Source organism: Canis lupus, chromosome 29, assembly GCF_003254725.2.
Source record: "Canis lupus dingo isolate Sandy chromosome 29, ASM325472v2, whole genome shotgun sequence".
Taxonomy (NCBI): Eukaryota; Metazoa; Chordata; class Mammalia; order Carnivora; family Canidae; genus Canis; species Canis lupus.
The window spans coordinates 23971353-23986035 of record NC_064271.1 but is presented as its reverse complement, the minus strand read 5'-3'; the positions used below and the strand labels follow the sequence as shown (position 1 = coordinate 23986035).

Below are 14683 nucleotides of genomic sequence, written 5' to 3'. Positions count from 1 at the left end.
CAATGAAGTGTAAATGTGAGTATTCTCCCTTCAATCAGTGTCCAATTCTATGATTATTTGGAGATGTGCTAATTAATTTTGCTCCGGCTTCTAAAGATCAATATTGGTGAACTCTATTTGAATTTAATCAAATGTCCACATAAAAAATATTATCAGTATCTCTAGAATTTCAAAATCATTTTAAACAATAATGAAGCACTCTACTTCAGGTTTTTTTTCCTCAATTTTTATTTAGAAAGTTCAGTGAAACAACATATCACAGTTTAGAAATATTTTAATCTCACTATAATTTAACACTTACAAAATTTAGTAAGTTTTGATTTTCAACAATAAAATTTATAAAAATAATTTTACATTTATAAAATGAATCACTATTTCACAATAAATTATTCATACTTATTACCTGAAAAAAGTTTTGTGCTATATAAAAGCAATGTTTTTCATTACTAGTATTTTGAAAATATGCTGAAAACTTCAGTTCCTCTTTGGCCAGCATTTTTGGCAGTTAAGTATACAAAAATATTATATTAAAAATTCCCTGACCATAGTTATTAAAACAAAGTCGTTAGCAATAATTTCTAAAACAAAGCTGTTTAGTAAATGTATGCAGATAAGTTAAAAGGCTCACTAAAAATGAATCTTCTGGTTTTATGTGTTAAAGTTTTTTTTAATATCTATTAAGAGAACAGCACAAAAAGTTAAACAGAACCTACAAAGGATATTTGTTTTTTAAAGATGAAAAGCATGAAATTGAGATGCTAAATTTCCACAAAATAATAATTAAATAAACTCTGCTCTTCCCTCACTCACTCTCAAAGATACATTTTATAGTTTGCAGGTACCAGGTATTGAAGGAATTTTGATTTTATTAACTCAATGATACCTTCTAATCAGTTTTCTACTCTGAGTTAATAAGTTAGTTAATAATAGAACATTTTTATTTGTAGGGTAAATGGGGGTTATGAAATTTTAGAACTTTTGAGGCTCTGTAAAAATCCTTGAATTCTGTCTCTTACAGATTGAGACACTTTCTTATATCCCTGATAATTACTCAACCAGTTTTTTACTACTTCAGGAAATGTGTATGTTGCCTGTGTATGAGTGTGTGTGTGTGAGAGAGAGAGAGAGAGACCACTGTTTCTTGACGTGGCCCATCATAATTGTTTTTAAATAAGCTTCACTTTACATCAAATAGGGCTCCAATGAACTATACTCCTCAGTCCACTTGATTTTTGAAAATCTTCTGAGTCAGTGATTTGAATTTGTGTTTGTTTTCATCATAACCTATTTTGGATTATATCTTTTATTTTCTTTAATTTGTTTTGAAGTGTTTTTTAAATAAAGTTTTTTTTTAAATAAAGTTTTGTGGTTTTTTTCCAGAGAGAAGGCATTAAAACCACAATGGTTTCTTATTCATGCTGCAACAAATTTACACTCATTGATTACATGTGAATATGTGCTAAGGTAAAAGATGGATAGGATTCCATCACTGCTCAATTGCATATATTTAAAACCATAGTCAAAAACTCACATTTTTCATTCCACCTCAAAGGTTTGTTTTCCTTAATGTCAAGCAGACCTGGTCATAAAGGTGGTGTCTATCCTAGGTTTAAGAACTTTGGTTACATATCCTCAAAGCAATAGATTTCTTCATTTGTAAATGAAAGATAATAATAGCTCTTTGACAGGTACCTGTGAGGATTAAATGAGGCAACGCATATGTGACAGATGGTGGTCTGTCGGCCAATAACAGTCTCTCAAACTGGTGCAGTTTCAGTGGGCACAAAGTTTCTCACCTAAACACTGCTCTCTCAGCCTCCCTGGGAACTGGATACACATATTCAGTAAGTTTCTAGTCAATAGATGCTGACTTCTAGACTGTTTTAGGAAAGAAAATCAGTGTCTCTCTTGGTCGAGACACTGTATTAAGGGTTTCCCTTTTTTTTTTTTTTTAACCTTTTATCCTGTATCTTAACTGTTAAAACAAACATGCTTTATCTTAAGATAAATCTTCAAATAGAGGCAGATTTCAAGGAAGAGCCAGTCATCCTTGGAATGGTTATTTATAATTTCCTAAGCTAAAGATAGGCATATTTAACTGTGAGCCAGAAAGATATTTCTTAGCCACAGGATATCCAAAAGTGATTCCTCTTCAAAGAAATATTTCCTCTTCAATAGCAACTGCTTTATTTTTCTAATTTGCAAGTTTAAAATTGATAAAAACAAAACAAAACCAAACAACTTGGCTTATTTTACACTGATCTGGAGTTGCTGATCTACTACTGTTCTTAGTCAAAAAAGAACACTTAATTCTACATCACATCACAATGAAGCAATTATTTACAGACTTAAATTAATATCAAGACAACAAATGAAAGTAGTACATGAGATTCAACTAGTTGGGGAACAGTGCGAGGGAAGTTGGAAAAATATATACAAACATACTGAAACTCAGATACACATTGTTTGTATCTGAAAGTTTTAAACAACAGCAACAACAAAAAACATGAGCCTATAAACAAAAACACAAGATACCATCTTATAACAGCACCATGCAGAAGCCTTGGCTAACAGTTTGCCAAAAGTACTATCCTGAGTTATTTCAAGATCAACAAGTTTTCACATTTATGCAGTGCCGTTTGCGAGTAGACACATCCTCACAATTGCTTTTGTTTGGAGAGAGACTGGTGTGAAATCACTGAAGCTTGGTTGGCAGCTATTTTGTACTGTTCTTGTCCAGAGCCTTGTGGTGGGGAAGGGAGTGGGGTCTCAGGAGTTGCTAAAAAAGAAGCAGAGAGTTGTATGTGATTGTCATCCTAGCCCAACCCATTAAGTCCTGCATGATATCAATATGCATTATTTTTATTTTGGAGATATTTTTAAAAGCCATATATAAAGTATGATTATAGAATACGAGCTCATTGAGGTCCTTTTGGAGTTGCACTACCTTCTGAACTCCTAGATAGCATTCAAAGGGAATAGAGCATGCTTAAACATCTTAATAGTTACTTAATAGTCCCTTATAAGTCACTTCCTGTCTTTCTTAATAGCATTTATGAGTTTCATTCTTAGAGGCAGACCCAGCAGAAAAAAAGTCAATGAAAAGAATTAACAGAAGGTCAGTTCTTTTTCTTTTTTCAAATCTTAAAAAACAACTTCACATTTTTTGCAATAAAAAAACGCACATAAAATAAAATAACTTTGGCTTGGATTCTACTAACTCAAACATATTAGATGATATAATAAGGTAAGATACTTTTCAAGTGCTCTGAAACCTATACTGTAGTTAAAAGCATCTAAAAACTAATGGCTTTTCAGCTTCAAAATTACTATTACAGTTGAGCTCACCCTTCCCTTCCCCATCAATGCAAAGAGCAAGCCCAAGTAATTAAAAAACAAAGTTACGGTTTGCATACTTCATTGTCTTGAAGAGTATTTCCTCCATATTGCAAACTTTTACTGTACAAAGGCCAGGAAAATACACATGAACTTAATTTTTGTGTGTGAATGTGTTTAATGTTTTGCTTTGCATGATTTATAAACTATTCCAAATAGGGGCAAACAGAGCGAATTTTCCTTTAAAAATGATTCTTGTAAAATATTTTGTTGAAAGAGGGAAAATAAAAAATAGGATGTGAATTTTAAAAGATGAGGGTCAGCAAATGCTTTTAAAAATACTAGAAAACTAACATTTAAAAAGTAAAAGATTCAACCACCAGCAGAATTGTTAAACTTTCTTGCCAGTTGATGCCTATAATGTTTAATATGTTGTTAATGTGTTTTATTTTCTGGGTTTATGAATAACTAATCTCTAAGAGAGATGGTATTGGGTTTGTCTCTCTCTGCTTTTGACAGAAATGAAAATCGTAACATTTACCTCACAAAGATGGTTCCAAATGGTCTTTCAAGTACATTTATATCCACAGGTTAAGTATGTCCTGCTATTTCCATAATTTGTATATTTTTCTAATAATTGTATTTCTACCTGTATGATATATTCAAAGAACTCTGTGTTTCAGATATAATTTACACATGGGTTTACTAGTGCTTGTATCTAAGGGATAGCAGTGGTAATAAGTATTTGATTTAGTGGTTTTTTTTGTTTGTTTGTTTGTTTTGATTTAGTGTTAGGAGGAGATAGGTCAAAGGCAAATCTGGGTTAACTTAGTATAAATTCAGAAACAATTCTAGAAATTTTGTCAAATACAGATTTTTAACCAAGGGGTAGCTTATAAACATAGAATTTGTGTTAAATCTGTAATACTATCATATTAATTTAGCTACTAACCTCTACTATTTATAACCATTTTAGTTCCAAAGAGCTTTCCCAGCAGTCCTCACTTTGCACAAATTTCACACACACGAATTTCAGTTATCACAGCTTAGCTAAATAGCACCAGTCCGTGGTTTGAATTTCAGTGAGCATGGTAACTCAAAGTTAACTGCGAGTAACTGCATACGTACAAACTTCACTGCTAATTCTTTGGTCTATTAATTACTTTGATGACAGATGTGCATTATGATCAGTGACCAATCACATCACATCTTTCAGTCTGTTAGTGATTGGCCACTGAATATGTTTTATTCAGTTCATGTACCGACAACTTAAATGTGTAGTTGTGCTGCCTCCTTGTCTCCTAGTGATAAATTTTCATGATATTTTGCAAAAAAAAAAAAAAGAAAGAAAGAAATAAAAAAGAGCAAAAAGTCATAAACAGGAGGTGAATGAGCATGGATGGAGTTACAGAAGTAGCTGCCCCCAGGAATGCAGACACTGCTACTGTTTGAGTCTCTAAATCTGCATTCTGAAGCTTAGTGAAGGAAAACTGATGGACATTATTGAAAAAACTGATCGTGTTGAAAAGGATGAAGACATGGAAAGTACAAAAGGTAAAATGTTGGCAGCTGATCCAAACTTTCAAAAAAGTAAAATTCATCAAGGCAAAGAAAGGGTACCCACTTCCACTTGCAAGTTAGAGGACGGAAAAGCAGCAAGCACTGTTTAAACTACACGTTATAATATATTTTTAAAGATTTTATTTATTTATTTGAGAGAGAGAGAGAGCATGAGTGGCAGGGAGGGGCAGAGGTAAAAGCTAGGTGCGGCTCAGGGAGCACAACTTGGGCTGAATCCCAGAACCCCGGGATCATGACTTGAGCCAAAGGCAGGTGCTTATTTAACTGACTGAGTCACCCAGGAGCCCCTACACTTCATATATATTTTTTAAATTTTATTTGTTTATTCATGAGAGAGAGAGAGAGAGAGAGAGGGGCAGAGACACAAGCAGAGGGAGAAGCAGGCTCCACGCAGGGAACCCGACGTGGGACTGGATCCTGGTTCTCCAGGATCACGCCTTGGGCTGAAGGCGGCACCAAACCACTGAGCCACCCGGGCTGCCCCACTTCATAATTTTTTTAACAAAGAAATAAAACTCATTAATTCTCAGTGAATCTAATGTTTACATTACCATGTACCAAATAAATATCAGGGTTCTTATTTTTCAATTTCCCTCTACATTTATATCCTGTAGTTAAGAGAGTCCTTAATGTTTTGGCAAGCCTTTTTAAAGGTCACAAGCAAACTATAATTTTCCTATTTATTATTAAGATTCCTTTGCATGGTTCCAGCTTGCAAAGTCCTTTTTACGATCCTACACTACCAGACAAAACCAGGACTGCGTGTAGATCCTGTTATACTTTAGAAACATTTACGTACTCACATCCCATTTCAGGAAGCAAACCTGTGCCTAAGGAGAATAAGTGATTTGCTGAACACCACAATCTCCCACTGTTGAGTCCTAGAGAGGAAACTGTACTTGAGTTTTGCAGTTCCTGGGTACTGATAGATTCTTTCCCCAAATGCCACTTTTTCTCAGTTAATTAAGTTTAAAAGTTATTATGGTCGAAAAGTAGCTCAGGTACTTACAGATCTGGTCTGTATGAACCAGTGACGACATGGGACCTAAAAGTATAGTTTGTCCAGTTAATGGATCTTGAGACAAATGTGGATGCATGGGATGATGGAGATGACTAGTGTCATTGGAAGCACCTACAGAAGATAAAAAGATGCTTGCGTTAGTGATATTTAATCAGGGACGTCAAGTTTACCTTGCAACAAATGTTTTGATTGACAGCGTGGATATTGCTATTTTTGCAAAGTGCTTTTTGGGATTTCAAAAATAAATTAATAGAACTGCCGCCATATTAAGGACAAGGGCAGCTTTCACTGTGCATTGGCTAGATTAATGTTGTATCATATTATGGTGTGTATTAATAATGGACCTTGTGTGCCGTTTCCTGGAATCATTAGGTTTGCTGCCTGTTGTTAAGGCAATTCCAAGAATCACTTACCTCAAGTTGATAATATTTGGGATCACACTGATAGCATAAACAACTTTTATTTCAGAAAGATGTCATTAGGAACACATTAAGAACCAGAAAACTAAAACTAAACTAAAATAAAATAAAGTGATTTTACAAGGAAATGTAATCTAGATCAGAACACAAAATAAATGATTTCTTAACTTATTCCTGACATTTATTGCAGCAACGAAATCTCATTTTTTCCTTTCTCATTGTGTTATGTCAATTAATTACTTCAGGAGGAAAGTGTTTATTTTTAAGGTATTTACTATGAACATTTCTAGGTTATGTTGCCATGCTGGTATCTTTGAGCTTTTAAAGGAGTCAAGGCTTAGAAAAAAATAATACAGTCCGAGGAGAACTAAATATAGGAAATATATTTCTATTTACCACCTTCGAAAAGATAAAAACTAAGGCGAGAGGAACTGGGGGGCACAAAGATGGTGGAAACTAGTAAGAACGAGGATTTCAACACATTCAGGTATTTTTGTCTCCATCCAATGAGTTTTGCAGACTTTCTAAATGTAAAAAATTGGGTTCATTATGCCATGGACAAACAGTAAATAGGTCAACTCTGTACAGAGTGCGATGCTAATAAGTAAAGTGGAAATTCTCAAATGTACTCACCACCCAGTAGCATTTCCTGAAGTAGGTTGTCAATTTTAACCATTCCAAAGAGCTTAACGAACTGTATTTGCTCAATCATTTGCCAAGTGATGCTCTGCAGTGTGGGCAGGAGCAGCAGCAGCTCTCCAAACCGCCCCCGGGAGTCATACTGCCTGTCGTTGATGTAATCCTCCAAACTGAGCTGCACCTGGAACCGCATGTTCTTAATCTTTACTGGATCACTTAGCCCCTTTGCATCTAATAAAGGAAGACAAAGGGCAATCTAAAGATCAAATCTTACTAAAGTGTGAGGAGTAAACGTTCTAATATGAAATAGCTTACTTTTCATTATAATTATTTTTTTAATGGAAATCTGAAAACAAACCTGGATCAAAAAATACAATTGCCTTCAAACAAGCATATTCGTTGTCATCAATCTGAATTTCTTGAAATGGTCGTACCAGCTCGTCTAGAACCCGGTTGGCCACACGGCTGATCTCGACTTCACTGCTGTTGCGGTGAATTACATAGTTGTTTCCTAGGAGAAAAAAAGATCAGCCGCTGTCCAACAAAAAGATCATCAGATGGGATTTAAGGGTTCTTCCCTTGAAGGAGTAGTAATAGTACTTCCTTCCAGTACTGTTAGCTGGTTATGTTAGAAAAGTTTAAGAACACGTCAAGGATCAATGACATTGATAATATGATCACATGCATTTTAACAGCCCCAGTCACTAGTGATAACACGAAAGTACAGACCAATAACAAGCTAATAATTGACAAGGGAGACACAAAATATAATGATTAGCCTGCCACTGTGTCAGTTATCTATTAGTGTCTTACTCATTAATGAGCGTAACACACAACCTAAAGAAACTTTCTTGCTTACACTGGATAAAACTAGGACTCCTTTACTGATGTAGGGGTGTGTAGCTGTAACAGCCCTTGGGACGCAATTTTAACAACTAGAAGTAGATGAATTCAAGAATATTCAGAAACTGAATCGAGACTAGACTACCTAATCCCTAAATTCAGAAAATCCCTAATTCAGAAAATCTCTGGCTCTAAAAGACAAAAACTCCTAGGATAACAGCCTAAACTGTTATTTTCTGGTTTTATAAAAAGCAGTATATTCTGAATTTTTTCACTGCAGGCAAAGACGATTTTCAGTGTAACAACATGTGCAAATGAACTTAAAAAAATGTGGCCTTGCTCTTATGAAAAGTTAGTTATCTAATTATTCGAGGTAAAACACTTTAGAATTAGGTAGCAAGGAAGCAAGGACATTTGGGTTTTTAAGTATATTGTATTCACATCTCTTGCAGTTTTCTAAATGCAAGAGAGTGTTTAATAGAATCTAACAGCATAGTCTATGCAGTCATATTATGCGCTTTAGAATCCTGGCTCTATCCCTTACGAGATTTGTGATCTTAGGTAAACATTCTCTGCCTGCATTTCTTCACCTGCAGAATAACAGTACCTACCTCTTGGGTTATCATGAAGATTACATGAGGTGTGTGTATTTACATGTAAAGCACTTAGAGCAATGCATCTTACATAGTATGTCCTCAACAAATATTAGCTATTTTTTAAAGATTTATTTATTTATTCATTCAGAGAGAGCGAGAGAAAGGCAGAGACACAGGCAGAGGGAGAAGCAGGCTCCATGCAGGAAGCCCAATGTGGGACTCGATACTGGGTCTCCAGGATCACACCCCCGGCTGCAGGCGGCGCTAAACCGCTGCGCCACCGGGGCTGCCCCTAGCTATTGTTATATCACATTCAATTTATTTCTATTTTGAGACACAGTATCTATCAAAAAATAGGATAAACAATCTGGTCATCATTTCATACAGCCAGAGAGAGGTGGGGGTAATAATTATTAGAGGGATCTCAACTCTCTCAACAGGAAACCTAATTTAAAAGGCAAGTAAGACTTGGGGATTGGAACAATTGCTTAAGGAAAACAAAAGCTTTCCCTCTGTGCCTTATCCCATTCAACCTGCCATCTTACTTTGCCTCTTCCAGCACTGCAACTTAACTATCAGAATTTTCAGACATAGTCACCAAATTATTCTTCTTTTAACCTGGGATGTTGCATCATACTGTAAGCAATAAGATTATGGGAAATAAACATGTTCCTTGGAAGTGTATAAAACAATATAATTATAAGTATTAAGTAGACACTGAAAGAATGTGAAACAAAACTGAGATTCCAATAAAGTGGTCACATGAATCACTAATTCTTTGTCCTGATATGATTTAAACATAATTCAATTTACCTTTATTGAGCAACATCTCTTTTATTTTTAAACCTTCTCCCCTAGTTTTATTGAGGAATAATTGACACACATCACAGTGTAAATTTAAGGTGTAGAGCATGATGGTTTGATTTACATATATGGTGAAATGATTACCATAATAGGTTCAGCTAACATCCATCATCTCACTGATAACCCTGAGTGTCTCAATGCCCTCTAAACTTCCTTGCAATCAAGTCAAGGAAATATAGGGCCTTGAGTGAGGACAATATCAATTAAATCCAATTTGTGAAGTGAGAGTACCATTTGACAGTGTCTACGAATGCTTGTTACATACAGAATAGATCCTGTGTAAGGATGAAGCATGCATAATTTCTTCTTAAATTAAAAAAAAAAACTTACCCAAAAGCAAAATATCTTTATACACCATGGATCTCTTTGTAGCTCCAAGCAGTAAATGTTCCCCTGCGTGAGCTCTCAACAGTGCCACCTGAATGAAAAATTTCAAGTTTAACAATTAATTATAAAATATAGTGATTAAAAGACGCTATAATATATATCTGATTAACTCCGTGTTCTTTAAGTCTGGGACCTTTTGTTTTGTTTTAATAAACTATAGTCTTCATAGATACTTGCCATCGTGAACGCTTCTATTTTTCCACCTTAGCATGTCAATAGAGTTTTACTTTTCAAAATTTCTAAAACTTCCAAGTCAATACAATGGAAACAAACAAACAAACAAACAAAAAAGTAGAACAAAAAAGAAAGAAAAGTGTTTTGGAGTGAAATAGAATCAAACAAATCAGAATTCACATGTGGCTTGGCCACATACTACTATTTCACCTTAGATAAACTAAACTGAAGGTTTGGGACTCATTTGTTTTCATCTCTCACAGGGAGGCAATGATAAAAATCTCAAAGTGTGGTCATGAGGACAACATAAGAAAATATATGTAAAACACTCTGTTACACATAAACTGAATAAATAAAAACAACGCAAAGACTTGTGACATACTGAGAAGAGGATGAGTGATTTGCTTGCTGACACACTTTCTAGACCGAACCTCTCTTTGCACTAAGCTCTCAACTAAGCCTTACGTGTGTACTCAATTGCCTACTTTAACATCTCCAGCCCAAAGAACAGGAAGCATTCCGAATATAACACATCAAAGTAATGTGTCTCCAACATCTTCAGCATCTTAGTCAATGGCCCCATCACCCGAAATGCTTGTTCAGGTCAGAAACAGAGTCCATTTTTATTCTTCTAATCGTACAGCAAATCTGGGTGCTGCTTCTCCATTGCTACCACCCCAGCCAGAGCCTTTACCATTCTTCTTCTTGCTTGCCTTAAGGCCCTTCACTGAGCTAATGCATATTCCTGCTTCCTTTCTGGCTGCCCAATCCTAAATCCTTCTTGATGGAGTTTCCCAGATAATATTTGTAAAATAATAATCACTTAATATCACTCCTCTGCTAAAACTTCTCACTGGCTTCTTATTGTTTTTACAATAAAACTCAAACTCCTTAACAGTGGCCTCACGGGGGCTAGCTCAATGCTTTGCCCCCCACTCACTTCTCTGGTTTCATCTTGTGACAGCCCTTACTCACTTTTATCCAGGCACATTACTCCTACTTGCCTCAGAGCCTTTGAACATGCTGTTCCTGTTGCTGGAATGCTTTGTCCTCAGATCTGGGCATGCCTGGCCCCTTGTCATTCAGGTGTCAGGAAAAATCTCTGATCTCCAATTTAAAGTGTGTCTTACCATCCCACCCCAGTCATTCTCCAACAACTCATTCCATTCCATTTTATAGAACTTCCCCCACCTAGAATTCACTTAGTCATAATCTGTATATTTTTTATTGTCTGTCTCTCCCAAAGAGAGTGCAGACTTTATGGGAATAGTGACGCAATGTGTATTTTTTACTGCCAAATCCTTACAGTTCCTAACACTGAACTGTAGTCCTACTAAATATTTGTTTGATGAATTTCCTGAGTGAATTTCACTGATCTAGGATCAGTTTGAAACACTGTTGATTGGAGATAATAACATTCATGAACTCCAGAGAAGATTAAATAAAATAATATGATATATAATGCAACTGCAAGCTACTTCGCTAGTGCCTTAACCACAATGGGTATTTGCCAACCCATGGCTATTAATTATATTGTTAGTATTCAAGTGTCATTTAGTAAATAAAAACTATTTCTGACGGGTTACTGGATTTTAGTTTTCAAATTTTTAAATCATCGTCTTCATACATAAGTCAGCAACTTTTAAAGAGGAGTGGTAATAAAAATATAAAACTGATAAATAACATAACCCTACTTATATGGCTTGGGATGAGACACGTAGGTTTTAGCAATTTAGCATTATTCACTCTGAAATAACCTTCTGAGCCAGCTATCTTTATGGTATGTCAATAACCATGACTCACACCAGGAAGGCAGTTACAGAATACTTTAAGAATGATTTCAGATTTCATAGCACTTTTTTTTTTTTTTGGTCACCATATGAAACACTGTCCTAGAAATATAATTGCTAACTTCCTATGATCACTTTTCATTCTGGTTGTGTAAATATTTTGCCTTTCTTGGGTTTTTAAACAATCATGCACCTTTCCTTTTCATTGTTTCTTTGTTTTTATATATTAGTGGTAAAGAGCAAGGACTGGTCAGAGGGTGCAAAAATATGCACTGGCTATAATACACACTATGGTTTACTCAATGTGGGGAATTAAAATTTTTCAAATTTCATCTACAAAATATTAACTACTTAGATGTAGGCATTCAAAATGAATCTGAAGCTAATCATCTAGTTTTTACAGACTAGGAAATTAAAATTCTTAACTATTAATTAAAATGTCTTAAGATATATCTGACAAAATATGAAAATATATGTATTAGGGAAAGATAATTGTATCTGAATTCTATTTCTCTGTAGATTTCAGAGTATGATTCTAGAAACATTTTTGCCAGACCTATTATTTTTATATAGTAAGTGTTAGAATAAAATTGACAACATAAAAGGCAAACTTTTATATTAACTGAATAAAGTACCTACAAAGACACCAACACAACCTATGTGGTTTCTGTCCAGGAGTGGCCTGGTATTTCGGTGGAATTTTATATGGAACCTTCCATAAACACCACGACACAATAGTGTACCATTGCCTCCCAGATATTTACTCTGCCAATACTTTTCTCACAATGGCAGTTCCTTGCTATTTGTTTTTCCTCTTTACTTAAGCTTTTTAAACTCCAAAAGGGAAGAACCGTGTCTTCCTCAACTTCACCCAATTAATACATTTGCAGGACCCCTAAAAGAGAAGTTAAACAGTTGTGCCTCTTGAGAGAACAAATTGAATGGACAAGAAAACCAATTATTTTTCTCATTATTTAACCTTTGTTAAAGATGGTCAAATCTATTACACATATAATTTAAAAAACACAAAAACTTAGCAAAGTTCCAAAGACATTTCCAAAAGCATTCATCAAATCCTCTAATTTATACCTGATCATCCAGTGGTAACTCAGAGAAGGCAGGAATATATTTAGCCCATTCCACCAAGACTAAGAGCTGTTGTTTCATAGATTCACAGACATCACCGATACTGGCAATTTTCTTAACATTTATGTCAGTGCTTGCACCAGGGCTTGAGACTGAGATCTAGCATTAAGAAGATCACATTAATTTTTCATTTAACATAATATGTGAGCAATACTTCCATGACTGCAATAAGTAAACACCTTTGAAGTGGGCACTCTCATTGCCACAGTATCTTGAGATATATGAAACATTTTAAAATTGAGAAAAAAAAATACCTATCGGCACAAGCTAAATTGAAAACATTCACTTGTGGGACGCCTGGGTGGCTCAGTGGTTGAGCATTTGCCTTTGGCTCATGGTGTGATCCCAGGGTCGCAGGATCGAGTCCTACATCGGGCTCCCCGCAGGGAGCCTGCTTCTTCTCCCTCTCTGCCTGTGTCTCTGCTTCTTTCCCTGTATCTCTCATGAATAAATAGGTAAAATCTTTACAAAAAAAAAAAAAAGAAAGGAAAGGAAAGGAAAGGAAAGGAAAGGAAAGGAAAGGAAAGGAAAGGAAAGGAAAGGAAAGAAAGGAAACATTCACTGCACAGTACCATATTCTGGGAGCAGTACCTTTTTTTTTCTCTCACTGGCAAAACCATAAAATATGTTACTCAACTTTCAGGATTTTCCTAATTCACAATGACTATACAAAACGATATGCCACAGTCACATGAATATGCTCTGTGATATTATTTTTAATTAAAAAATGGTATTTCCACTAAGAAAGCCTATCTATAACTTTTTGAAATATATGAGGAAAATGTTTTCAGTGGATATAGTTTACTAAACTGAAGAAAAAAGTTTAGAAGAGAAGCCAGAACTAGTTATGTTGCTGCATTAAAGGGAGGCCATCAAAGTAAAATTAAGAAACCAACTTTTGACTTAGCAATATTGAAAAGCTTAATGTGTGGAAAAAATTTTCAAATTATATATGATTTCTAAGTGGTTGAACTGTATAAAAATATAAGTTTTAAAATGTTTTTCGGCTAAAAACTACTTTCTTAAAGTTCTTATAAACTTAATTTTTGGACATGTATGTGGGGGAGTGTGACTTTCTATGCTTATGTTTATTTCTTCACAGCTTCCTTTTAAGGTATTCGGTAAATGCTCTACAGGATCATCAAGTAATCTTCAGTACTGATGATAATGGTGATGTTAGCCTCATCATTCCACCCTCATGCTATCAAAATAGAAAGTAGTTGTGCTGACTCATTATAGAACCTGATTAATAGTTAGCTATTTCATCATTTTTTATAATAGAGAAATATCATTAACTTTTCTAATGGGGCAATGCTAAAATAAACTGTCTTCAAAGGTTTCTTCTTTGATACTTTTTTTCCTTAAGGTAGGTTCCATGTCCAGTGTGGAGCCCACATGGCGCTTGAGTTCACAACCCTGAGATCAAGACCTGAGTTGAGATCCAGTCAGATGCTCAACTGAATGAGCCATCCAGTCATCCTTCTTCATTTGATTTTTTTTTAAGATTCTTTATTTATTTAATCATGAGAGACAGAGAGAGAGAGAGAAAGAGAGAGAGAGAGAGAGAGAAAGAGGCAGAGACACAGGCAGAGGGAGAAGCAGGCTCCATGCAGGGAGCCCGACGTGGGACTTGATCCCAGGTCTCCAGGATCACGCCCTGGGCTGAAGGCAGTGCTAAACCGCTGAGCCACCCGGACTGCCCTCTTCATTTGATTTTTAAATGATTTATTTTTATGTATACAACTAATGACAGATATTTTTAGACTTTGGAACTGATATTCTCATTTAGGAATTTAAAATAATTAACTTTCTTCATTGGTTTCTGAATTCTGGCTCTTCCCTTAAATATTTGTTTCCAAAGCAGATGCCAAGATGAGTTCTTGAGTT

The 14683-nt window shown here is 35.2% G+C and overlaps 1 protein-coding gene across 4 annotated transcripts in view; it reads right to left on the bottom strand.

The window, feature by feature from the left end:
- Nucleotides 1-216: 216 nt before the first annotated feature.
- The window catches only part of HNF4G (hepatocyte nuclear factor 4 gamma), a 121251-nt gene continuing 106784 nt past the window's right edge, over nucleotides 217-14683 (bottom strand). For all 4 annotated transcript variants that reach the window (XM_035708391.2, XM_025478049.3, XM_035708394.2 and 1 more), the window contains 6 exons: nucleotides 12740-12895; nucleotides 9630-9717; nucleotides 7355-7507; nucleotides 6991-7227; nucleotides 5927-6049; nucleotides 217-2779 (listed from right to left, as the gene is read on the bottom strand). In XM_035708391.2, the coding sequence (XP_035564284.1) occupies nucleotides 2658-2779; nucleotides 5927-6049; nucleotides 6991-7227; nucleotides 7355-7507; nucleotides 9630-9717; nucleotides 12740-12895 (879 nt within the window). In that variant the 3' untranslated portion in view covers nucleotides 217-2657. The remainder of the gene's footprint in view (nucleotides 2780-5926; nucleotides 6050-6990; nucleotides 7228-7354; nucleotides 7508-9629; nucleotides 9718-12739; nucleotides 12896-14683) is intronic.